The sequence below is a fragment of the Zingiber officinale genome, chromosome 1A (assembly GCF_018446385.1).
Source record: "Zingiber officinale cultivar Zhangliang chromosome 1A, Zo_v1.1, whole genome shotgun sequence".
NCBI classification, from domain to species: Eukaryota; Viridiplantae; Streptophyta; class Magnoliopsida; order Zingiberales; family Zingiberaceae; genus Zingiber; species Zingiber officinale.
The window spans coordinates 174,866,156-174,892,541 of record NC_055987.1 but is presented as its reverse complement, the minus strand read 5'-3'; the positions used below and the strand labels follow the sequence as shown (position 1 = coordinate 174,892,541).

General features: G+C 33.7%; 1 protein-coding gene across 4 annotated transcripts; it reads right to left on the bottom strand.

Annotated features, from left to right (window-relative positions):
- Nucleotides 1-2,935: 2,935 nt before the first annotated feature.
- On the bottom strand, nucleotides 2,936-25,320 carry LOC122038465 (pre-mRNA-processing protein 40C-like). Of its 4 annotated transcripts, XM_042598229.1 has the most exons (17): nucleotides 25,046-25,320; nucleotides 19,315-19,439; nucleotides 16,825-17,224; nucleotides 16,580-16,726; nucleotides 16,235-16,486; nucleotides 15,487-16,150; nucleotides 15,257-15,420; nucleotides 15,115-15,152; nucleotides 14,191-14,269; nucleotides 9,921-10,382; nucleotides 9,598-9,681; nucleotides 5,737-5,877; nucleotides 5,495-5,601; nucleotides 5,254-5,365; nucleotides 3,677-3,820; nucleotides 3,391-3,537; nucleotides 2,936-3,097 (listed from the first exon to the last, which is right to left on the bottom strand). In XM_042598229.1, the coding sequence occupies exons 3-17, from the start codon at nucleotides 17,215-17,217 to the stop codon at nucleotides 2,951-2,953; spliced, it is 3,081 nt and encodes a 1,026-aa protein (XP_042454163.1). In that variant the 5' UTR covers nucleotides 17,218-17,224; nucleotides 19,315-19,439; nucleotides 25,046-25,320; the 3' UTR covers nucleotides 2,936-2,950. The 4 variants fall into 4 exon arrangements, with proteins under 4 accessions (XP_042454163.1, XP_042454162.1, XP_042454165.1 ...); XM_042598228.1 differs by lacking the exon at nucleotides 19,315-19,439; XM_042598231.1 differs by lacking the exon at nucleotides 19,315-19,439 and having other exon boundaries at nucleotides 15,487-16,147.
- Between the last annotated feature and the right edge of the window lie 1,066 nt (nucleotides 25,321-26,386).

Below are 26,386 nucleotides of genomic sequence, written 5' to 3'. Positions count from 1 at the left end.
AGAAATTAAAGAATCACTTGACAAAATTAGAGCATCTAAAAGCAAACAAACCGAATTGTTACGAGAGATTGGTGAGGGTCCCCAGAGTATGAATACGCAATCATCAAAAATTGGAAGTGTAGAGGGAAATTCAATTGGATGTTCTGGTAATGGTGAATCAAGGTAAAGGTACTCTTCATGGGTTTGTTAGTTCCGAACCTAATCAAACAACCCTAAATTCGACATACAAAAAAGATTTGCTGATTGATGTGAAGCGTAGACTTGGTCGTTTTATTTACTCTGTCGCACTTCCGTTTAATGTTATGAATGATCCTTATTGGTTGCCTATGGTTGAGGGTATTGCGGGGGAAGTGTTCAAGTCTCCTTCAATGCATGAGTTAAGAACTTGGATACTTAAAGCTAAGGTTGATGGCATCAACCTAATATATGAGGAGCATAAAAAGGCATGGAAAAAATATGGATACACTATTATGTCCGATGGTTGGACGGATGGAAAGAATATAAGTTTGCTCAATGTTTTGGTAAATAGTCCCGCTGACACTTTCTTTTTGAAATTTATTGATGCATTAGCTTCTATTAAAAATGGAGAATTGATCTTTAAATATCTTGATGATGTTGTTGATGAGGTGGGAGAGGAAAATGTGATTCAAATTGTCACGGATAATGCTTCGAATTGCATTAAGGCGGGGAAAAAAATTATGAAGGCTAAACACAGAATTTGGTGGACACCTTGTGCGGTGCATTGCATTGATCTAATGTTTGAGGATATTGCAAAGTTGAAGATTTTTTCTGATACAATTGAGCATGCTAAGATGGTTGTGAAGTTCCTTTATGATCATGGGACTATACTTTCTTTGATAAGAAAGTATACAAACGGTAAAGAAATTCTCCATCCCGCTGTTACTCACTTTGCTACTTCATTTCTCACTCTTCAGAGTATGTATAAGGTTAAAAGGCCACTTGAACAAATGTTTGCTTCCGAAGATTGGGTTAGTTCACCACTATCTTAAACAACTTAGGGGAAGGTCGTGAAGAGAATTGTTGTTAATGATCCCAACTTTTGGCCACATGTTGCATTTTGTGTTAAGAGTGTTGTTCCTCTTGTAAGTGTGTTAAGGGAAGTTGATTCGCAGGAGAGATCGGTCATGGGATATATTTATGAACTTGTGGATAAGGCAAAAGACTCAATAAAATTTAATTGTGGGGGAGTTGACAGAAAATACAAGACCATTTGGAAAAAAAAAAATTGATTCACGATGGACTCCACAATTTCATCATCCTCTACACACGGTCGGGTACTATTTGAACCCACAATTGCGTTATGAAAAAAGATTTTCTGATTGTGATGAAGTTAAAGATGGATTGTATACTTGCATGGATAGGATGTTGTCTTTTGATGATCGTCTTAAAGCGGACATCCAATTGGACTTGTATAACAAAGCTCAAGGAGAATTTGGAACTCCAATAGCAAAACGAACAAGAATGTTGCGAACTCCAGGTAAAATTTTCTTCTTGTAAACGTTCTTGCAAAATTATACTAGCATTCGTATTTTAAAATTATATACATTCTTGTAATTTTTTTTATGTTATTACTTATTAGTCTCGTGGTGGGAACGTTTTGGAAGTAAGACACCCGAGCTTACTACATTTGCAATTCGAGTGTTTGGTCTCACTTGTAGTGCTTTGGGATGTGAAAGAAATTGGAGCACTTTTAAATCGGTGAGTATTCTAAGCTTCTAACTCTACTTGAATTTTAATTGTTTTATAATTTTCATATCATTGTTTAATTTTTTATATATGTTTTCTTCTTTGTAATATTAGATTCATACAAAAAAGAGGAATAGGCTTGAACATGCAAAGTTGAATGCGTTGGTGTTTGTGAAATATAACTTCAAGCTTAGGGAGAGAAGCATTAGGAGGAGAGACTAGATTGATCCCATTGTAGTTGATGACATTAATTTGGATAATGAAAGGATAACTGAGAAAGAAGGTTCAATCCTCCTCATAACTACTAAATGGCTTGAAGATGATGAATTATTTGAAAGTGATCCTATTCTGAGTGTGTCGTCGGCTACCTTTGAAAGTCTTTTCGACTCAGATAAGCAAGTCGAAGATGTTGAGGATATAGTTGAAGTTCCTCCTACGAATTCAAAAAAAAGTGGTTGAAAATTCAAGTAAGCACTAAGCATATGTAAATTATTTACTTATATCTACTTCACCTATAATTGATTCTTAAATATCATATCTCTTATATAATAGGTGGAAGCAAAGACAAACAAGCAAGGTTGAGTCTTGTTAATGTGGAAGATAATCATCTTGATGCTGAAAATTATGGTGGAGTAATTCCAACAACTTTTGATAGTGGAAATTTTTCAACCATAGACACTATTGATGATGATAGTGATATAGAATTAGATGATACTGATTATTTTTGGGTTATGTTGTTTTAATTATAATATTTTTTAAATTGTTGTTATGGGATATTTTGACATGTAATGAATTATTATGATTAATTTTAGGTTATGTTATTTTTATTTTACTTATATAAGTATATTTTGTTTTTTTAAATTTAAACATTGGCGTGCACGAAAAGGTTGCACTATGCGCTTCACTATTTACGCTACGCGATGACAAGACAAAAACGCTATGAACCAACGCTACGCGATTTAAAACACTGTAAGCAGCATGCGGAAAGGTAAATTTCGCCCAGTACGAAACCAAATTTTAAACTATGTATAGAAGTGTTTACTTGACCTAAGTTATCTTATATGAACCAAATTCACTTATAGAAGTTCCATCTACATAGCTCATAAAGTAAACAAAAACCATATCCTGTTGAGCAATAAAAGCTACTTTCAGAATGGCATTAGCTTAGTTTAGTTGATTGTAGTTTACCTTATGGGAAGCATAGTTGACTAAAGTCATCAAGTCACTGATTTTCTAACTAAAATTAACAGGAAAGAATGTTATTCACCTCATGCAAGTCCTTAACATGCTCGCGGAATAACTTCTCAGCATCTTCTGGGGCCAAATCAGGGTTTGTTAAACGCCCTTGGGTATCCTTCTCAAGTTTCGGCTTTGATTCAGTCCAGGTTGCCTGAGGAACAAAAGGCACTTTTGTTAAGGAATAGAAGACGGTGGCTGTGAGTAGAATCCTCACAGCTATTTATACTTCATGCAAGGACTATTTTATGATGCTGCTAAAATCATCAAGTTAAAAAAAAAAAAGTGAATAAAGAATATTGAATAAAAACTTTTAATATAGAGGAATCCAGTTTGTACATTACATTGAACATAAGCACCATAATAGTGACAGACCAGACAGAAAATGTTGGAAGCAGTATGGAAATAAGCAAAATAAATAACGCTGAAAGAAAGGACTATCTTGACCTTTGGGTCTTTAATCATCTCAACAAGCAAAGCTCGATAGGTGTATTCAACCTCTTTCCTACGAACTTTTATTTTAACTCTCTCCATTTCTTGTTCTTCTCTTTCTTTTCTTTTCCGCAACTCCCTCTCTCTCTCCTTCAATTTCTCCTGTAAAGTAAGTAAAAGATTTAGATGCATAATTGATACACCAGAAGAACATACCAATGCAAATACTACTGTAATAATACATTATGCTGATTTTTTATCTATAAAAGTTAAATTTTTTAAGAAAGTTAATTATGCTTACCTGCTCATCTCTTTTAGCCTTGGCTGATCTTTCTGCCTCTTCTTCAGCAGTTTTCAGTTCAGCTATGTACTCATTGAATAGAAGTTCCCTGTCTTCATGTTTCACAACCTTGTATCTAGGATCCTCCCTGAAACTATCTTTTACCTAAAAAAAGTTGTCAGTCAAATTTTGTGCCAAATATATACCCAAAACAGTCAGATGCCATTGCAAGCTAAACATTGAAAGTCAAAAAGATAATGGACTGTTAAGCAGACAAGCTAAAAGGAAGATCTAACAGAACATGTAGATTTGTTTCCTTAAAATGATCCAGAAGCCATATTTTTGGTTCAGAAAATTAGACGCTTGACAAAACATAAGAATTTACTTTAGATAAAAACTAATGTCATTTTGAAGTCAAAGTAGTAAGCTATGGTTCCGCTCCTATGTAGAAAATAAGATCATGGCACCAAGATGAATGCCCAAATGATAAGCAAATGTTTGCAATAGATTGGTATTTTGAAATTAATAATTAGCAAAATGAATACTGAATGAGTTTGGGGTAAAGATGAGTTTTAGAGTAACTCAGAATGATTTAGATTAGAAAGCAAAAGGCATATTGAAAATGTTTCCTAAAAGCATCAGTTTTCTTGAGAGTGTTTGCAATAAAAGGATCAAGAATAACAAACCAACTTCAAGATATATTTTCAGAATTCAAACTCCGACAGGATTGTTGACTTCACACAGAACAGAATATGACAATTTCTGAAATTTATAAACCTAAGTATATTTATAACTGATCAATTCATCTCAAGTAGTAAGGGCATACTAAACCAGCACCCATATAAGCAAATACAAAACTCAATATCAGTTGAACTGGCTGAAATGAACGAATTGGAATAATCACAAACTGTTTGCACTCAAAAGAACAATTATAAAAAAAATCATGAATATATTTAACAACAAAACATGCTTTTGTTTGTATGTTCTGTATTTCCACATCATTTTGTTTTGAAATTCAACTTGAGTTTGAAGTTAGTGTCTAGTTTTACAAGGTGATGCCTAAAATAGCTACAAAGTACAAATAACACTGACAAAATATTCCAATCATGGTCCCACTGAATGCATTTGCTTGTAGTTTCCAATCATGATACTCCTGAGAGCATTTGCTTGTAGTTAAGTGTTTTGGCTGAGTTACCTGGGCAGAAAGAAAGGTGGGGGCAGGTGAGGGGAAGTAATATCAAAAGGCACATGAATAATTCATGTTCTGTATGTAGTTTTTGGCCATTTTCAGTCTCTCCCCCTCCATCTTTCTACCCAAGTAAACCAAGCCTCAGAGTTGAGTTACAAATAAAAGTGGGAAATTTGGCAGGGCATGTTTCCTTAATCTGCTTGAAAGCATTTCTTTCCTGTTTTTTGCTTTTGTTTTTGTTTTGCTTTATTTCTTTTAAGTTTTTTTTTTTTCCTTTTTTTGGGTACTAGGAATTTCCTTTCCTGTTGATGGAGGATTCTCAACTTTATTTCTTAACACAACTAGATATTGGAAAAATCAACTAGCATTGAGATAACTAATTAGAAGCAATATTGAAAAAATAACTTACCCTGGACCATCGGCTGTTCAGTGTAATATTTCGATTATCACGAAGCATACACTTAAAACTACTGGAAGCAGCCATGCGTAGGGCTTTTATCCTCTCATCTGCAGCCTTCACTCTTTAGACAATAAATAAAAGTTAAATGCTTGCAGAATATCTGGTTGAAATTCAAAAGCAAAAACAAAAAATAACAAAAAAAAAACATATAAATAGAATTGATTCAAATTTTCACATAGCAGAAATATACTTCTCATTCAATAGAAGCTCTCGTTCCTTGCGATCAATGGCCTCAAATCGGGGATCACCACCCCATTTTTTTCTAAATGAATGATAATCAGTTTTGTGATCGATGTCCTGTTCATCATATAGTTTGTCAATCATTTTAAATTTTAAAAGTATTCAAAGAAAAACTGCCAAATGATCCAAAAATTTCTCTTTGTGTGTGTGTGTGTGTGTGTGTGTGTGTGTGTGTGTGGGATAGGGGGAAACCTCTGTAACTTCTTCCAATAATTGTTTAAAAGCATCAAGTGCAGCCTTCTGTGCTGCTCTTTTCTCCTTGCGCTCTTCTTCAGCTCGTGTCCTAACGTAATGTTCAAACAATGCCCTTCGAGTAGAATGACTTGGAACCCCCTGCAGTACCATTTGGTCAAAATGAGCAAACAAGAACACTAGAAAATGTAACATAATATGTGATAGCAGCCAAATCCAAAAGTCCCTGACCTTATCACATGTAACCATTATTAGCTAGTTCTCAAATTGAACTCGTCTTACAAAAAAGAATATACTTATAGAAAAATTATTTTTGGACAAAAGAAGGGTAAACCCACTAATTATCTAAAGATGCCTAAACAGAAGGTGTACTAGTTGTAATGTACATGTGGAACAAGAGTATTGTAACTTTTTTATGGCACCTAATCATTAACTGCATTGAATCAACAAGAGAGGAGCTTATAAACTGCTTATAAAAGTATCTTCTTCCCTGATACCTGAAGATTACCCCTTGATTTACCATTTTTTAAAACCTGTGAAAAATAATACTGCCACCCTACCATATAGTATGATCAATTAGCTTACCCACATTGCACTACCAACCATTACTGCACATTTCAAAGCAAGATCTTGTTGGAGCAATCAAGCCATACTAAGGTTTGTGTTTTGATGTTTAAGTAATATGTTTATTGTTTGGGCATGTCAGTAGGTCAAGGTTGACTGACATTGGACAAAGTCCAAATAAGTCAAGGACACTTGGAAAAAGAGGGAAGTCCAACCGAGCTTAAGCAAATGAGAAATCTACCAGGGAGTTAGGAGATGGGAAATCCAACATGATGCTGGCAAGTGACAAGACCAATAAGGAGTTGTCAAGTGAAGAAAGTCCAAGGAGTTCCAGGTCGACTAGGTGTTTTGTAAGTGATGAAGTCTCGATAAATGTCAGGCAATGGAGGAACTCTTAGAGAAGTGCATTTTAGCAAAGTAAAAATCCTAGTGAGTCAAGATTGAAATGAGACGGGATACGTGGAACTCCTAGTAAGTCAAAGTTGACTGACACTAGACAATAGAGGAAGGCATAGAGAGATGGACTTTAAACATTAGAAGTCATGGTAAGTCGAGATCAACTTATACAAGGGAATAGAAGAAATCATGGAAAAATGATTGTTAGGCATTGAAAGCCCTTGTATAGGCAAATGAGGAAGTCCTAGAGACAGTCTCTTGATGACTAGGCAATGGACTGGAGCATGATCAGTCATTTGTAATGGTGATCAGTCATTGATGCATGTAGCATAGCAATCTAGGAAGGGGGAGGTGGTTTGAAAAAGTAGCATTGCTACTATTAGCTACAGTAATTAGTTGACTGATAAAGTCAACTAATGAGTGCAACCAAATCAGTCGACTAATTGATAAAATTTAGAAACAGAAAGCAGCCTATAAAAGGAGGAAAGCTTAGGAGTTTTTCAGAGTGGTTCTTTGGTCAATGCAGCAGCATTCATGAGCCATCTTGAGCAACCGAAAGCAAAAGAAAGCTAGCAACAATAAGAGAGAAAAATCAATTGTGTCAAGTGTTCTTGTATTATTTTTGTTATTTGTTTAACAAATGGTACTCTCTTGTTGTCATTGTGAAAGCACAAATTTATAAGAGATTTCTCTGCATATGGAAAGTATCCGAGAAGAAGAAATTAAATGCATTATTTATTAGCTATGCCACTTAAATTCATATTCATTCTTACCAACAAATATTTGATTTAGGGATTGAGAAATGCTTAGTTGTAGTTGATGGTACCTTCAAGAAATACTGGGAACATCCCTTAAGCACAAATTCAACTACTTCAGGCAATTCAGCATATTTGGCAATTTTAGGTAAATAGGGTTGCCTAAGAGGTTAAATGAAATTTCATTAAAGACTTAATACTTAGAAAAAATATTAAATTTGTTCAATATGTTAAAATCCTATTGATTATTATCTCTTGAAGCTCAATATTATACTTGTGTAAAGCACTTCTTCTGACACAATGATTCAACTAGAGATAAATAAATATAATAACAAGCAAGTCTTATCCCATAAGGTGGAGTTGGTTATATGGCTCTATATTTAAATAAATTTTATCTTATTTGATAGTAGCTAACCAAGTCTTCTTTGATCTTTCTCTTCTTTGTTTAATATGCATATTTATTATAGTTTCACATCTTCTAACTGAAGCATTTATTGTCGTCTAAATACATGTTTGTAGCATCTTAAATGTGTTTCCCATAGTTTTCTCTAAATAAGTGCAACCCCAATTCTCTCTAATATTCTCATCTTTTATCTAGTTTATCCTAGTATATCAATACATCCACCTTAACATTTTTATCTCTACGAGTCTCATCTTCTACTCATGTACTCGAGTCATAGCTCAATATTCAACTTCATATGATATAGCAAATCTAACTGTCGTTTTGTAGAACTTCCCTTTAAGTTTTAAAGGTATTTTACGATCGCAAAGGATAATTAATGCTCTCCATTTTAATCATCCTACTCATATTAAGACATCTCTCAAATCTCTTCATTCTTTTATTAAAAAATTCATAATTACTCATCTCCTATGTTAACAATTGTTGCATTAGGTCTAATATTGCTAAACTAAAATTCTATATATTTTATCTTTCATTTCTTATGTTCTCGCCGAGATTCAAGTTTAACATTTACTCTTTCATGTATTTCTTCTACCAAAATAATATCTACATACAACATACACCATGGTATCGTCGTGTCCTGGATGTGTCAAGTGAATTCATCCATGATTAGTATAAAAAGATAGGGTGTACCACTATCTATGGAAAAGATTCTTAGAATTGTTGGTCCTTGATGTAACCTATCTTTATGGGAAAGATTTTGATTAATCTGTCCAGAGTCTTCACTCTTGTCGGTGGTTTAAAATCTCATACCATGCTAGATGGCAAGGGCAAAATTTACCATTCCACTCATCGTCCGACACTGCGGACTATAATCCCACGATTAATATTCCATATTTGTTTGAATTGTTGTTTGGCATGTTATTGATAGAGATTCAATTTATGCTACACATGTCAAAGTTGTTTAGAATCTACAACTTTCACCAGCTAGGAAAATTTAATGTTCAAAAATGACATGAAAGATGAGATTGATGAAAAAAGGCAGAAGATTCGCATCAGAATAATTAACTACTACAATAGGACAATGAGCTAGGAGGATTGTGCAGTAACAAAGGAAAGATCATCAAAATTCAAAAAGAGAGGTTGAAGAGATTTCAATTTGCCAATTGGGTGCTAGAAACAATTATTAACAAAAATCAAATAAAACTCAACCAAATTAAAATTGAGAAATATATGACTTAACTTCCTGAATCATGGACATTTGAGCCTTCATATTTGGCTTCCAAAATTGTACAAAAAATAGAAATTTGATAAAAGTGTTTCTAATATTACACATGTAATTAAACTTGAACTACAATGTAACTACAACTTGTTACTTGTCCTTTCATATCTTGTGTTTGCAACTTTGCATCCACTAACAAGAAAAGTCAAAATGTAAAATAGTAAGATATTCATGACATGTCCATGAAAAACTAAACCAGCTTTACCCATCAACTTAACTAAAATTAACAGAAACAACATTTATGAAAACAAAACAAAAAACAAAAACGATGTTGAATAAATTCAACAAGTGACAAATAATTATAGCACATCAACATAGAGGTAAAATATCTGGCACAAACAAGGACAAAAGAAAAAAAGTCATCCCTTTATAAGCAAGCACAATAAACAAGTCTAACAAACCTGAGACATGGAGTTCCAGTTGTAGGAAAGGCCCAAAATTCATAATCTTTAGACTCAACAAACCTTAAAGCGTGGATCAAACACTATCTTCGGCAGTTCTTTCTCCCATTTTGAAAAAGGTGCAACTCCTCGTTCTTTAAGCATTTCCTATGTATTGAAATACATATTGATCAAATGTATTGGAAAAGCAACATTCACCATAAATAGAGTAGCATGGATGTACTAGTTTAACAATAAAGTGGTTAAAAAGACATTTTACACCCCCAAATTACTAAAATACCAATCAGTTGCAATTCCATGTGCATCTCAAAATTTGAAGTTCAAAAATGATTAATTCCAAGAAACTGCACTACAACAAAATCATGAATCATCAACAATAAAATTACCTTGAATTTAATAATGCATTCTTCTTTGCTAGGTCCACTTTCCTCATCATCTGATTCAGACGAGGAATCTGACATAGTACCATCACCTGCAGCATCTTTTGCTTTTTCTTTACTAATAGCAGGCTTTTGTCCCTTGACAGCTGACTCAACAGCTTTCAATCCATTTGTATCTGATGCAGTAGGGCCAGAAGTTGAATGAGGTGATGTTATCGGAGAGCCTGTTTCAGGGAGCAACTTCTTCTTGATCAAATCCAATGCTGATGATGGAACAGGTTGTCCAGAACGAAGGGCCACAGATTCACGACCACCAGTCTGTGCAGCTGGAGTATCAATACTAACAGATGCAAAAACTTTATCTCCTTGCATGCCAGCCTCTGGTGGAGCTTCATTTCCTTCTGTTGAATTTATTTCTTGACCTTTCCTGAGTTCTGCAACCTCTGCTGGGACATGCCAACTACTAACCTGATGTTTACAAAAAGATTATTAGTGGAAAGGAAAGAGAAATAGCAGCAGCTGATAAGTGAATATTATCAAGGTACTTACTGTCCTGGCCTCCTGTGATTAAAAAAAGTTGCATAAACTCATGGCCTAGGATTGTCAAATCCACAACCTATGAATATTAATTTCTAAACTGGACCATTATTTATTAGTTTTAGCATTTGCCAAAACTAAAAGTTTAAAGACCACAATATATGTGTAGCTTAGTCTATCAAGTTGCGTTTGTCCCAACTATTTAAGGTTGGCTACAAGAATCTGATCCATGCATTAAGCTCTATGCAGGATTATAATAATCATATTGGTTAACATATAAAAAATTATTTATAGTTTCCAATAAACACTGCATTACTTTTTGTTTTCAAAAAAGAACAAACCCATTGTAGTTTATGCCTAATATGTGAGTAAATTTATTTCTTCAAATACATTAGACAACTATATAATTTATATATAAAGTTCAATGTCATAATTGAAATTATTAATTTAGTGTTTCATATGAGCTTTGACACAACGATAAAGTTATTCATGTGACCTTGAGGTATCGAGTTCAAATCATGGAAACAGTCTCTTACAAAATACAAACTAAGGCGTACAATGGACCCAATGTGGTCCAATCCTTTTCCGAGACCTCGCACGGAGCTTCGTACACCGATTGCCCTTTAGTGTTTCATATGGAAGGTAATCACACGTATATTATAATAATATAATATGATTTCAATTTATTTAAAATATAAAATAAAATGCTACCAATGTCCACCTTTTCAAGATTCTTGCTATTATGTATAGCATCATGCAAAATTTCCTAGAAAATTATTTGTTGCATAAGATCTCTAAATAATATCTCTATAGAAAAATGTTAACACACATATCATCAATAAGCCATATTACAATTATAAATATAAAAAAAACAACCTGGTGCACCAAGTTACTGCGAATGTGGAATCACAAGGAAGAGTCGGATTATATTAGATCTATTGAATGCAATCTTATCTTGCATTTTGCAAGAGACTATTTCCGCAGCTAGAACCAATAGCTCAACCAACCTCAAGGTCATATAACAATTTTACCATTGCGTCAAGGCTCCCCTTCCCATATTAGATCTAAAACAATTATTCTTAAGTATAGTGGACTAGCGATAACACTTTGAAATTCGTAAGTATAGTGGACTAGTGATACCACTTTGAAAATTTATACAGGGATTAGAGCTTAGGTTAACACCTAATTCGTTAGGGGACAACCAAAGATTCAAAGAGAACTAAAAACTATGTTCCATTACTTCAATTATAGAGTTCATAATAGAACCCAGAAAGCACAGACTACCTTGGGCACAAGGAAGTCCATCATGATTCATAAAGCCATATAGAGTAAACATTGTGCCAAGCATATAATTCCACAAAACAATAACACACTCAAGTTGAAAAGAACATCAAAACCTGACACCTGAAAAGAGGAAACCCAGAGCCTCTACTTCATTTAGTTACCCTTCTCTAAAATCAAAAACCCTCTAAGCAAATCATATAACTTGGTCTCTTTAAAAAATCTCTCTAACTACCTCTACTAGTGACCCTTCAACTGAGAATAAAGTATATATAATTGAAGAACAAGATTTTACTATAAAGAATAAGTCTATCATGATTCATAAGCCTATTCAGAGTAACAACTGCTCAGAGCACAAAATACAATAGAACACAGACCCAAGTGGAATAAGAAATTAAAAAAAAGGACCTCAAAAGATGACACCACTAATTGCACATGCTTCATATATTGGACCTTCTCTTAATTCAAAAGAACATCTACACAAGTCATATAATTTGGTTCTTTAAAAAGTATCTCCAATAATTATATGATAATCAACAATACTATCTTTACTACTGACACTTCCACTAAGAATAAAGTATATTTAATATAGCAATATGACTTGACTATAGAAAGAGCCACTATATGACTTAACATATCTAGAGAATGTTTGACATGCTACAAACTATAAGGATAACTCGTTTATACTCCCTAAGAGACCATTAGAGAAAACTGAACAAGACAAATACAAAAAGATGAGGACGAATGAATACCAAGCCTTCATGGATTCTAGAAGAGCTTCTACAGGTGGATCATTAGACAAGTTACATTGGAGGAACTCTAGCTCGGGGAAGACCTAAGAAAGACCTAGCTAGCAAATTCCAACTCATAGAAGTCTCTAGTAGAACTTTTGCTCGTGCAAGCCTCAAGGAAGAAAGCATGCTTGTAGAAGTTTCACAAGCTGACAATCTTAGGTGTATCAAGGTCTTCATATGCCGGTCGGTGAGTAGAATGGTAAGTTTCACCCATGTCAATCAGTACAGTTGTAAATTTATTCAATTTAAGAGATTATCCTCTCTATTTATAAACTCACAAATAGTCCTATAAAACTCATATAAAAACTACTCTATGAGCCTTCATGTCCACATTATTAAGTCATAATGCATATTTGTTAAGCATGTAAACTCATATTTGAGTAATTCAGAATAAAAGATTTGTTGTCTAAACAAGTCCATACCCTTTCAATTTTGGTGCCAACGGTCTCATCCACAACACCATTATTTGCAAAGACTATAGTGAAGCAACAAGTGAATCCTTGCCTCTTGATTAGTTAGTGTTTCTTAATACATTGAATAGACACACAAAATGTTGTCAATGATATCGATGCTCAATTACTCAGAGATAAGGTATTTATTCCTTAATGCAAGGGAGAACCAAAAAACAAGAGGATAAATAAACTATATTCCTCGAAATTCGAAGCGAAGATGTAGAATCGACTATTCCTTGTACATGGGAAGAGTGACCAAAGGGAAGATGACTACAACTCAATATAATTCAAGTTTTCTTTTAATAATGCAAAAAATAATAGGCCAACAATATAGTAAATTGAATCATGATCAAGATTTTAATTCTACTTAAGAATTTTAGGGTGCGTTTGGTTTGCCCCATTTTCATTTTCATTTTCTGAAAAACGCGCGTTTTCAGTTTTTTAGAAAATGACTTTTCCGCGTTTTTCGTTTTCTTATAAAACACTCTCTCATTTTCTTAAAAATGAACGTGGAAAACGCAAACCAAACGCGTTTTCCATTTTCTCAGAAAATGAAAACAGAAAACAGCGTGGAAAACGCAAACCAAACGCCCCCTTAGTAATTATATTTTCTTATTTCTAGATAACTTAGTCAATGTTACAGTCTTAAAGGCGGGCCCACTGGAGAGTTTATATAAAAAACATTTCTTTGTTTATGATCAACAAAATTAAGTTCTTACAGTTGCTCCTGCTTCCTTGCAATTGGACAATCGAGAGACAACTCCAACAGATTTTCCAGCTAAGGCACACAGGTTTGTCCAATCCAGCTTGTGTTGCATTATGGAGTTTGTAATTTGTTGCTTATCTAACCCTTCTATTGCATACAAACATAATGGAATCTTTTGGTTTTAGACTGTATTATGCCTTTTGGAAGGTTTAGCATCAGTACTTTTGAGGGATAAATGAAAAAATACACTTTATAACCAGAATAATTAACTTTCTAGTATATAAGTAGAAATTTATTCGAATTGTCTTCTGTCCACACAAATAGCAAATACTGACCATCAACTAAAATATTGTAACTACGAGACAACAAGTGACAAACATAAAATCAGGTCATAATCTTTTGATTGATATGCCTCTAACAACTGCAACAATTCAGATACTACAAAACAAGTGTCCAACATTGGAAATAGAGAAAAAAAAAACTGTTCAGTATTAAAATAAATATACCTTGTTCTTGGTATCATAATAGTACTTCCTCCCATCATTTGTCGTTACAAGTGTCCAATCAGTACCAGGTAACTTTTCCCTGTGCAAATCATGAAGGCAACAGAATCAATGACAATGAATAATTAACTTGAGTCATAAAAGTTGTAACATTCAAAGGGACACACTAAATAAATTAAGTCAAATTGGAGAAGTTGTTGTGCATTTCCTGTAAAAGGTCTACTACACCCTTGTAGTTGCTCCGAGAGAGTATTATAGTAAAACATCATTACTAGTAACAAATAGTAAAAAAATGTTTATTCCCGGATTAGCAAGGACTTTTGTTACTCTCTTTTTGATCACTCACTCTTTAAGTAAAACATCAAGTTAAAAAAAAAGTATAACTAATATTTTTCATGCTTTTCATAAAACAAGTATTTGAAATAGATATTACATTTTTAAAAAAAAACATGAAGGTTGATAAAAATGGATATGGTTATTCCTTGAATTAGAATTGAGAAAGAAAGTCAAAGAATATGAAACAAAAATTCAGAAAAATGGTAACACATAACCCATTTGTTTAATGGAAATGCAAAGTGTCATATTTTGCAAGCACTTACATAACATAGTCAAGGACAAAGTTACTAACCACAACAAAAATGATTAATTTCAATTTGAAAAAAGAAAAAAGAAAGTTATATCCATACAGGCGAGTCCTTAGGTTTCTGAAATAGTGTAATGTAAAAAAAAGTGCTTTGAATCATTACTATTTGACTCGGACCAGTTCTAAAATAGTCAAGGTATTCCAAGGAAGGAATTTTAGGATAATTTGTAAATCCTAGTCTCTTGAAGACGCCATACATCTCTCAACCTATTAGTCTTACAGAGTATGCAATGCTATCAAACTTGATGTGGAACTAAAATAATTAACAATTGGACTGTGCATACCATGAAACTGGACCTGACTGGTTGGTGGCTTTCTCTTGCTGCATAACATAAAAGTAGAATATTTTGATCAAATCATTGAAGACTATATTCTAAATTGAAATACAGTGACCATTTTTTGATATGGCTTTCCTTTTGTCATTACCTCTCCCTTAAAACTTGAGGGTTTTTCATATGTTGATTTTCCAGTAATAGAATTATAGTAGTAGACTGCACCGGTCTCTGTCTTGTGGGATGTCCATGCATTTTCTATTTCATTATTAGTATCTCTTTCTGCCTTGTCAGCAATGATGGATTTTTTACCCTGATCTGCAGATAATAAAATAATGAATTGGAAAAACATCAATGCAAAGGAACCAAAAGGGAAAACCATACCAATATCTGATGAAGGTAATTCTCCTATCGAGCTGCTTTCAGGATGGAGACATCCTGTTGTTGGTTCAACTTGGGATACGACTGGAGAGACACCAGGAGGCTGAACAAACACCGAAGGAACTGTAGGAGGTATTCCCTGGACAGATTGAGGAAAAGGTGCAGGAAGATAGCCAGGGTAAGGTGAAAATGGTACATGCTGCATCTGACCAGCTTGAGGTGGATGCGACCAGAAGAATTGAGGGGATGGAGCCATTGTAGGTTGTAATGCATAAACTGGATTTGTTGGCTGTTGAAGGTTTTGATGAACAGGAACTGGTACAGGAACAGGAATTGTGGGGGGTAGAGTAGCAGGAAGAGGAACAATGGGCTTCAGTGGTGAAAAAGAACTTGTGGCTGTTGGTTTTATTGTGGCAGCATTTGAAACCACAGCAGAATTAGAAATTCCCAAAAATGCTTGGAACCTGTCACTGCTTGGTATTTCAGCATGCACAGTAAAAGATGGAGCAGCTGGAATCGACATGCTTGTTGAACTGGAATTGAGACTTGTACCAGAGGCCATTGAGGTACTAGATGGCAAACAATGAGACGTTTGTACAGAGAAAGAACTAGCCAGACTTGAGGAAGTGCTAGTAGTTACCATTGCAACAGCATCTGAGGTATTCTGCTATAATTCAAAAATAGTTTATTGTATATATACAAAAATAAAAGCATTTGGACAAAGACAAACTGTTACATTTTTGTAGCATACTTTTTCAGTAGATGGGGTTGTTTCAGATTTCTCTGCAGTCAAAAGTTGATTGTTCCCACTGAACAAGAAATTCCTTTGTTTTGTAGCATCTCCTCTAGGAACAGACAAAGGAAACTGCATAGGTGCAGGTGAATTTGAAGATACAGCACCTGGGACAAAAGCAGCACGGATGGGTTGTCTTGGAATTGGTGGTTGCAAGGAAGCACTGGAAGGAGTAAACCTTCCACCTTGAAACTGTACTTGTACAGGAGCCTACCAACAATATCAAGTAGTATCCTGTCAAGAAACTTAAAAAAACTGATACAGAAATAAGAGATGATTAACATCTAAAGCCATGAGAATTACGGTTTCAAGTTGAATCTGCTGACCAGATGCTGGGACAACATTAGCATGTGGGACTACACTGAATGAAAAAGGTCTGTTGCCTAAAAACTGGCCAGGAACAGGGGGTTGTAGAGCTGCAGCAGGCATTGGTGGTGTCCACTTAAAAGCCTGCAATTGAAATTTTTTTTTTTCCTTTTTAACCGACTACAAAGGATAATCACTGTTTGTAAATATATGTTAGATAAAGATACTACAGAGAAACTAACAGGAGAAGATGACGGCTGCTGAGCATTTGAAGGGGTTGAATTCATTCGAGGAACCACATTGTAAGAAAAAGACGGTGCTGGGACAACATAGCCTAATGATGAAGTAAATTTAGCCCTAACAGAATCTTGAGCAGGTTCATTTTGCTTTACAAGAGAACCCGTCTGGGATAATGAGCTTTGAGCAGGAGTTCCAGAAGCTGCAACAGTAGATTGAATGGACTCTGGCAATGAAGATGATGCAGTTGTCCCTTGAACTGACAGACCCATTGTTGGAACAGTTGCAGATGTAGGTGTACCATCAGCTGATCCCGCAACAGGTTCTGTGCTTTCAGAATTTGAAACCAAAGGAGGGGGAGCTTGCATCTCATGTACAGGTCCTGCTGTTGCAGACATTGTGAATCTAAAATAAAAGGTAAATAAAATCATTGTACAATACATAATCAAGAGGCATCAAGATTTATAAGAGATGAAAGAAATAACTAATCTTCATTATTATTCACTAGTGAACTTAAGCTGTGGGTATGTTTTTGGTGAAAATAAATTTGACAAAAATGTCTTCCACCCGGTTCTTTCTTGGCATATATAAGAGTTAAATAAAGTTAGATCTAAGCCAGTGTAAAAATATTGGGGGTCAATGGTTGAGGAGAATTGGCCACTACATTTTTTTCTTCCTAATCAAAATATCTTCCACCGTTCCACCCATGTTTCATTTCCAAAATACAAAATACAAATCTCCTAGTTTGGATAAATCTACAAACATTCTGCTTGCCAAGCATATGCAACTTTAAAGGCATGATAAAAGAATGATAAAAGAAAAATTGCAGAACCCACATCACTGACTCCCAACAGGCTCACAGCATCAGCTATTTTAACAACAAGCATGATAAAAGAAATACAGTCATGTGTATTATAACTAGAGTCACTAGACTCACAACACCAATTATTCAAAAAAAAAAAGAAACAAACAAAGTTTTCAATTGTTAAGAATAAATTTGGATACTGACCAACATTGTGAAGGAGGCACACAGCCAAGGTTCAAAATCCCAAGCCATGCCAGAGTTTTAGTCGTCTTTGACTAGAAAGATAGCGTTTTCATATTATGTCGATGTTCTAATATATGGTGCAAATTAGATGTGGAAAAAGGAAGGAAATAAAGACGAAAATAAGGCAAACTTAGACTTAGACTTTATGCTCCATCTAAAATGGTACTAATTTAACTGAAGTTTAAAATTTTGAGGCATGCCCAAGTTTTGATTTATGACTGACTGGAATGATATATAGTTTTGGTACCATATCATGTAGTGCTGATATGATTTCAATACTTTTTAAATATAAATAAAAAATATTAATTAAAAATTATTTTTATTGATTATTATAGATACTTATTATTAAGATATATTTGAGATGTTAAATACAAGTTTTAATATTATTTCATAAAATATTTGATGTTTATTAAGTAAAAGTCAATTTAGGATTAGATGAAATCTACCAAATAGACATGATAGGATCAAATAAGTTTAAATTGAATTTAATTTAGATTTATTTTGATCAATTTAAAATTAAATCAAATTTATATAGATATATCATAATTTAATTTATAGTATAATATTTTATAAAGTAAAAAAATTATATTATATTTATTTTTCCTAACAATATATTCCCTTAATCTCAAAGAGGTTTATTTTTCTTTATTTACCTCATGGACACATGGAAGGGAAAAAAATAACCATCATTTTCTTTGTCTATCTCTTAGATGAATGGAGGAGGAAAAATTAAAGAGGTAAAGATATTTTTTTCCTCTTGTTTACCATCGTAGAGGTAGGAGAAAAAGAATTAACAAAAGATAAAGAGGGAGTGACGAAGGACGAAATAAATAATGGAAAAGAATTAACCCTCATTTTTTCCTCTTTGGAAGGACGAAGGAGGAAAAAATTAATAGATAAATAGAAATATTAAAAGAGAAAGGAACAAGGAGAAGAATTTAAATTAATAATAATAAATTAAAACTTTAAAAAAAAAGACACCATGATGTTGCACCTGCCTTCACAACCATGTTGCCAGTCAGAAGAAGGAACAAAAAATTCAACCGATGTTGATCGGCAAAACGAAAATTTTCACACTTTATACCATGATTTTAACATTATTTTTTATGGACACAAGTTATAAACAAAAATAACAACATTATCTTGATTCATCTTAATGTATGTTATAGCATGCCAAAGGCTGCCAAGTGCCAACATGGTACGATACTCATTAAAATGATTGATATAGTAGAACATCAGACATTATTTGTGCTTAGTAGTATCGAGTTTCGATAATTTATTAGAGTAGTATGTTCGACCATGCCACCGAGTATGATACGACATTTCAAATCATGCTCATAGCATCTATTATTTAAAAAACAAGGACACGAAATATTGTTTTTTAATTCTCAAGAATAAGTTTAAATACATATGCATGTTTGATAACTCATTTTTTAACAATACTCACCAACATTGTGAAGGATCAATCGCTATTTTTGACTATTAAAAACTCATTTTGGACCATCATACTCCAATCGACAAGCCAGTGAACACCTTTTGAATCCACTTACACTTGTTGACTCCTAATTTTTTCTGTGCTTCAAATGAAATAAGATTAAAAAAACCATAACAAGTGCATAAAGACATCTCTCCTTGGAGAGAGCAAAACCTCATAGAACACTAAAAAAATTACGAGAACATTGATGTTGCAATTACATTATGTGCTGAAAATTTATGAAAACTATAGAAAAAAGAAACTTAAAAAAAATATGTCTAGAATATAGTGGATTTACTATAAATACCAAAGTACATATCATCTTCATCATCAAGTTGAAGTTGTGTGTCTCAACTAATTGGTTCTCAACATGATTTTGTAAGTAAATCCAACATAAGAGTATAGATTTTTAGCATGACTTTGCGTTTATCAAAAGAGAATTATGGGCTACTCACAAATTTAACAATAAACCTAATTATTGTCAAAATGGGGATGGAATGAGATCTAAGATAAAAGCATTTCTAGGAAATTCGAAGTCAAAAGAAAGACCTTGAAAAGCTAACTTACAGTTGATTAATTAGCTAACATGGCCAAAAATGAACCAACACAAGGTATTACTAAGAAAATCACCAACAAATTTCAAACTAGTCTGATCTAATTCACAATCACTTTGATACTTAAATTTTTAGAATTTCAGAACATATATTCAAGATGGATTGCCTAGATCTAAAAAAAACAATAAGAAGCATTCAAAAATTTAAATTGCTTCTTTAAGCTTCCATGACCTCAATTTTGATGGCAATTGTTCGTGTGCAAAAAATCATTTTTTAATTAGCATATTCACTATAATCCATCCTTAATCCAGCATCTACTCCCACAAAACCAACTACCCGCCACAATCTTTAGAGATAGGTAAACCACAAAATGGCCTCAACCCCAGCAATGTTAATCTATAAGTTGACAAATATTAAATACAACTTAAAACCTTAAACTCGCCCTTTTTAAGGAAAATCACAATTCCATAGAGTCACTAAATAGCACACAGACGTTCACTTTATTATTCCATCAATCAGGAAATCCAACAACCACTAAAAAGGATAAGAACTTTAGCTATGTAGAAGAAAATTTCATTAGAATAGAATAGACAAGAACAATATAAAGCTACTCCAAAGGACCAAGCAATTAGTTTGGGCACCAAGACCTTTCACAAACTTGCTACTATGCTTTCAAATAACAAGCCAAAAAAATACCACAAGAAACAAACGAGACTTCGAGGTTCTGCGATCACAAGATGCACTAGTCGAAACGCCTGAGTTGTTCTCAATCTCTTGGCGCAAGGTAGGATAACCTTCGCAACGTGAAGGCGGCTCCGATGGTCAGCGACACGGTGAAAGCGACCAAGAAAAACCTGCGATCGGTATTGCTGTGACGCACAGACGGCCTCGATTGTTTTAGACCGTTTAGGGCATCGAGATTGAATTTACACTTAGGCTAATTTCATTTAGACCCAATAACTTTTCATAATTTAGATACCCTATTAATTGTTACCATAAAATTTCACATTATCATTTTTATAAAAAATTTAAAAGATATATTTGGCAGGAGAAATTGAATATATTTTAAAAAAACATATAGCTACGATAAGTTATAACATAGTTATCCTTATCGAATATAAGATAATAACAAGATAGAGCAAAGCAATCTTTTTAAGTTCCCATGGAATAGAAGAACATGAGGGTTATAAGATAAACTCTTATTCTTAATTGTAAACTCTCATTCTCAATTATATTACAATGTGAAATAAGGTGTAATAACAACTATTTTTGACATATTATTTCTCTCTTATACTTGACGTTTAAATCCTCTCATATGCTTAATTGTTGATTCATATTATGTTTTATGAGCAAAGGTTTATTTGGTGCTTCATTGCAATTCTCATACAATTAGAGCATTATTTACTAAGATTTGAATCTTATCTTGTAGGGGATCAAAGGAGAGCGAAATTGGAATTAAAAGAGAAGCTGGAAGCCAACACGGGCTGGGCATGTCCCACATGAAGCACACTCAAAGTTCCACGGCAAAGTTCAAAACGACCTGATCATGCCGTTGGGCACGGCCGTGCTACAATTCACAACAGCTGACACAGCCTGGCGGTGTTGATAGGCAAGGCTGTGTCGGGTGGAAGTAGCTCGGAAGCCCTTCATAGCGATTGACACGGTCGTGTCGCAAGCCAATTCAAGGGTGCATAAACGCTAAACTCAGATCTAGGGATGGGTGAATCTCTCTGAAATCGCCTCCTTCAACCTCCATCAACCCTAGCCACCATCTCCACCTCCCTTCCTCTGGATTAGGAGGAAGGGAGGTCATTTCCACCTCTCCTCAGATTAGAGAGAAGAGTCAGCTCCACATCCGAGGAACTTGCAGTGATCCGCATCCACCACTTCATCAACATCTCCACCTCTCCTTCTCGAATTAGAAAGGAAGAGGATTCATTCCATCTCCGACGGCATTCTCCTGAGCTCAAACGAATCAGGGAGAGATCAAATTCTCCACCACATTTTGGGATTACGAACGTGTTGCATTCATCAACATCATCTCTTCTTTGGATTAGAAGTAGTGGATCCATCCGCATTGACGAGCCCTGGTCCGGATTAGGAGAGGTGCTTCCCCCTTCATTGTCGGAATCCACATCCACCATCGGAGAGAGAGATCTCCAACCTAGTCTTAGCTTAGCTTAATTTTTATGTTTGTCATGTGTTTGTTGTTACGCCTCTTTCATTACTTTGATTTCTGTTAATGCATTGTAATTAACTTAATTCTTGATTTGTCTTGTTTCGTTTAAATGTTTTAAGTTCTTGTCATTTATTTGGATGCACGTAGGTTAAGTTAGATTAGGTTTCATTTTATACTTGTGCTTCCTTTAATTCTCTTGCAATTGTAGTTTAGATTATATTAGATATTAATTACTCGCATTGTTTTTCATTCCTTAATCTTAGCAACTCAAAATCAAAGCCCTCAATTACAACATCAAAAATCCAAAGCAATAAAGCGATCAGAACTATCATCCTACCATTACATTCGTTGGGAGACGATCCGAGTCATCCCTATGTTACATTAGCATAGAAAGATTCGGTAATTAATTGAATTTGAAATCATGGTATGACACATGGTTATCAAGGTGACCTTAGTTAGAGTGAGGTGGACAAATCTTAATTAGAAAAAAAATATTAAAAGGGAACCTCATTTGATTTTTTCGGTCAAATTGATCGCTCATTCGCTTGACTAAAACAATCTGATCAGCCCCCTTTCAGCGTAATCTGTCATTCAAACACTTATGAATTTGGCTTAAATAGTATCATTATGCTACAAATGCTATATCATCTCCTTGCAAAGTTATTTCTTCTCCTAATTTTCAGTTAACTTTTCTCATTTATTCTCTAATTTATATTTTCATTCTTCTTTGTGTATTTGTGTTTTCATTTCTTTTTTAACTTTCACGTGCTAGTGTCAGGTTTATTTGTCATTCATGTAGAAGTAGTTTTAGGCCAATTATAAAAATTCCAAAATGAATAGTTGTTCTGGATTCTCCTCTCAATGAGGTTGTTGTTCATTTATTTAATTTTTTTTATCCCTAAACTCTAAAAAAAAAAAAAATTTGATTAGCATCAATAAAATAATATAAAAAAAAATTAAGTATAAATGATAATATAGTAGGGAATAGAGTCTAATAGCGTAAAAGGATTTATATAACCAACCCCATCTAGTAGGATAAGGCTTGGTTGTTGTTATTATATGTCCATATAACAATTTTGACCAAAATAATATAATAATTATATGAATCTTAATCAACCAAACACCCGTTTTAGCTCCTTAGAACTAGCACAGCCATTCTGTAAGTTCATTTTTCAATTTTAGACAATTTAATCATGTAGTAGTTTTGACAAAAACTAGTACATGGATCTAAACTGCTCAAAATTTACAAACAAGCACTCCCTTGTACTTATATAAATCTATTTAGTCATTCTATCTCTTCATACTTTTTTTAAATATTGGACACTATAAGTTCATATAGTAGTTTTGGCCAAGAGTATTACATGAATCTATACTATCAAAAATTGAAAATGAGTAGATTGTTGTGCTCCCTAATATCTGTTGAGTTGTTCTATGTCACACCCCACACAAGTTAGGCATGTCGTGATACTAGCTTTGCTAATCACGCATGACCTGCAATAATGTCAAAACAAAAATATAAACAAAAGCTAACTAAATGCATACTTCTGAAATGCAACTCCACTAGTGTTATGCACTCATCTCAACAAATAACTTGGAGGTCAAAACTCCAAAAGTGAGCATAAAATGCAAAATGGATATAAGAGAGAAGTGCATGATGTAAAATATCTCATAAAAAGTTCCAACAAATAACAAATAATTACAGTTATCATTTTCTACCAATATAATCTCATAAAGCTTTTAGCGCAAATTTTCTCTTAAATTTTCCTCTTAGATGGTTTTCATCATTGTTGAAGGCCTTGATGCAATGGTAAAATTATTATCATATGACCTGGATGTCACAGGTTCGAGTCACAGAAACATCCGTTATAAGATTACTCTTAGGCTACGTTTGGTTGGGTGTAATGTAATCTAGTTTGTAATGTATTCAAATTTATAATGTAATGTAATGTAATCTTGATTACATTACTACGTTTGGTAATGTAATGTATGTAATCTTTGATTACAAAGGTGATTACATTCTTTTGTTTGGTGTCCATTATTTTTTAGGGTATATTCGGCATTTAAACTTTGCTGAAACAATGACCTCGTAATGTAATCGGATTACATAGCATTTACTTTGTAATCCAGATTACAAATCTTCACTACCTTTTGTAATCCAGATTACATTACATTACAAGTTTTAAATCAAACCAAACAAAATAATCGACTTTGTAATGTAATCTGGATTACATTACAAGGTAGATTACATGCTACCAAACGCAGCCTTAGGGTGGTTCAGACTCTTTTATAAGATTACTATTGATTTCATTCTCTTTATATTTTATTCCTATTAATCATTTTTGTCATAAATAAATTTTAAGCAACAAAGAAATGAATAACAACAAGATAAAATAAGGATAAACAATGTGAAGGCATATATCAAGCAACAAGAGTAAATATAAACATGAAAATAATTTCTTTTCTAACCACTTGATAATTATATCTACTTTCATAAAATTGAATCATGCACAAGGTAAATGGAACAAGCAAGAAAAACTCACCTCGAGGGGTGAATTTCCAATTTGGTGTTTTTGCCTATATTATGCCCCCTTAGTTAGGTATAACCAAATATGCAAGATATAAACAAGATTCTAATTCCTACTAATGATCTTAATCAAGACAAAATAAAAAAAAAAAATACAGCGCCATTGAAAGATACAACTGGAAGTTTTAACCTTGTGTCTCATACTTTATCGAACCTTACCATCCAAACACAACAAATCCTCCCTCTAGCTAGACATCAAAACAGTCTCCAATTCATTTTAAGGGTCTCTATGTGTCACTAGATCATACCCATAGACGACCTAACCAAATCTAACCAACTTAGTTTATCATGGGATCAGAATTGAGAATACCAAAGACAAATTATAAAATAGGTAAAGAGAAATAGGGTTGCAACAATAAACCCAGATTGAAACGTCATCAAACCCACCAGAGAAGAAAAGAACCTTGCACTGATTGGAATCGATGAATGGTAACGAAAGAAATGTCAACACGACGACAATGATGTGGACAACAGCAACATAGGTAGCGATTGTTGAGCCTCGATTGATGCTCCCTCGTTGATAAGCTTTGATAGAAGGCGAAAAGAGACACCAATAGTAAGGGGAGCAGCGTCACAGGTCGCTTCGCGGAACGACGGCGACACGGAGCGACAGCAACGCAGAGCGGCGGCGTGAGTTGCTGGCGGCGGGGGAAGTGAAAAATCGAGAAGGCGAAATAGGGTTCAGCTTATTATTTCGCACTTTTACATAAAGTTTTGAAATTATAATTAGGTACTTTAAATTTAACGATACACCCTTAGCCTTCTTTAATTTTGGTTCGATTATTACAAAGACACTCTTGTGTTCCAACTATTATGATGACCTCTCTTTTATTTTTCTAATTTTGGCTAGTTTATATTTATATAATAGTTTTCACCCAGTAGATTTAAATTGGGCGACCAGAATATATGACTCTCCTATTGTGTTCCATAAAACTTTTATTTATTCATGCTTGTTTGACCCTAAATCCTAAAAGATAATGTAGTAAGTAGTTTGATCAAAATTGGTATATGAATATAAGTTATTGAATTTTTGTTTTTATTCAAATATTTAACTCTTTAAATTGATTAATTATGGAGATGATCAAATCCGACCCTACGAAAATTTTTCATACATCATCAGAGTAAATTCAAGAAATATAGAATACTGTAATCATATGATCAGTGACGGATCAAAGAATTTAAGTATGAAGAAACGATCACGATAAATAAGGAGTGGTATCTTCTATCTCTACCGATAGAATCTCATAATATTAGGGGTTTCACCATCGACAAGGAGGATCCGCCCCTGCATATGATATATCCTATGAAAAATTAAAATTCTTGTTATATAAAAACTCATCTTATCTCATGCTACCACACCATGTCTATTTATATTTAAAAAATGACCTCTTAACTATGTTCTCTGGAACTTTTAGAGTTATTATTTGCTTTTAATTTTACTAATTTAGTTTTGAGAGGCTATAAAATAGTTTTGACTAAAACTCCGATATGGACTAAAGTATCCAAATATCAAGCATAACCTTCTCTTTTATGTTTCTTGAAGTTTTCAAAGTCATTTTATGATCTCGCTTATGTTGGTTAAATTTCATGATGTCATGTAGCAATTTTGGCCAAAAATATTATATTGACTTAAATTGTCCAACTTCAAACTTAATCAATTTGTTGTTTTACTCAAAACCTTTGGATTGATTACATGTTATTGGTTTTGTTGTTTGAATCATATGAGGA

Bases quoted from the DNA above. Each gene is read 5' to 3' on its own strand.
- LOC122038465 (XM_042598229.1), bottom strand. From the start codon at position 17,217: ATGTCTGCAACAGCAGGACCTGTACATGAGATGCAAGCTCCCCCTCCT. The intron at 16,151-16,234 runs GTATGCTACAAA...TTTGAATTATAG, and splicing joins CAACCCCATCTACTGAAAAA to CAGAATACCTCAGATGCTGT. The intron at 14,270-15,114 runs GTATGCACAGTC...TGATTTGCACAG, and splicing joins CAGTCAGGTCCAGTTTCATG to GGAAAAGTTACCTGGTACTG.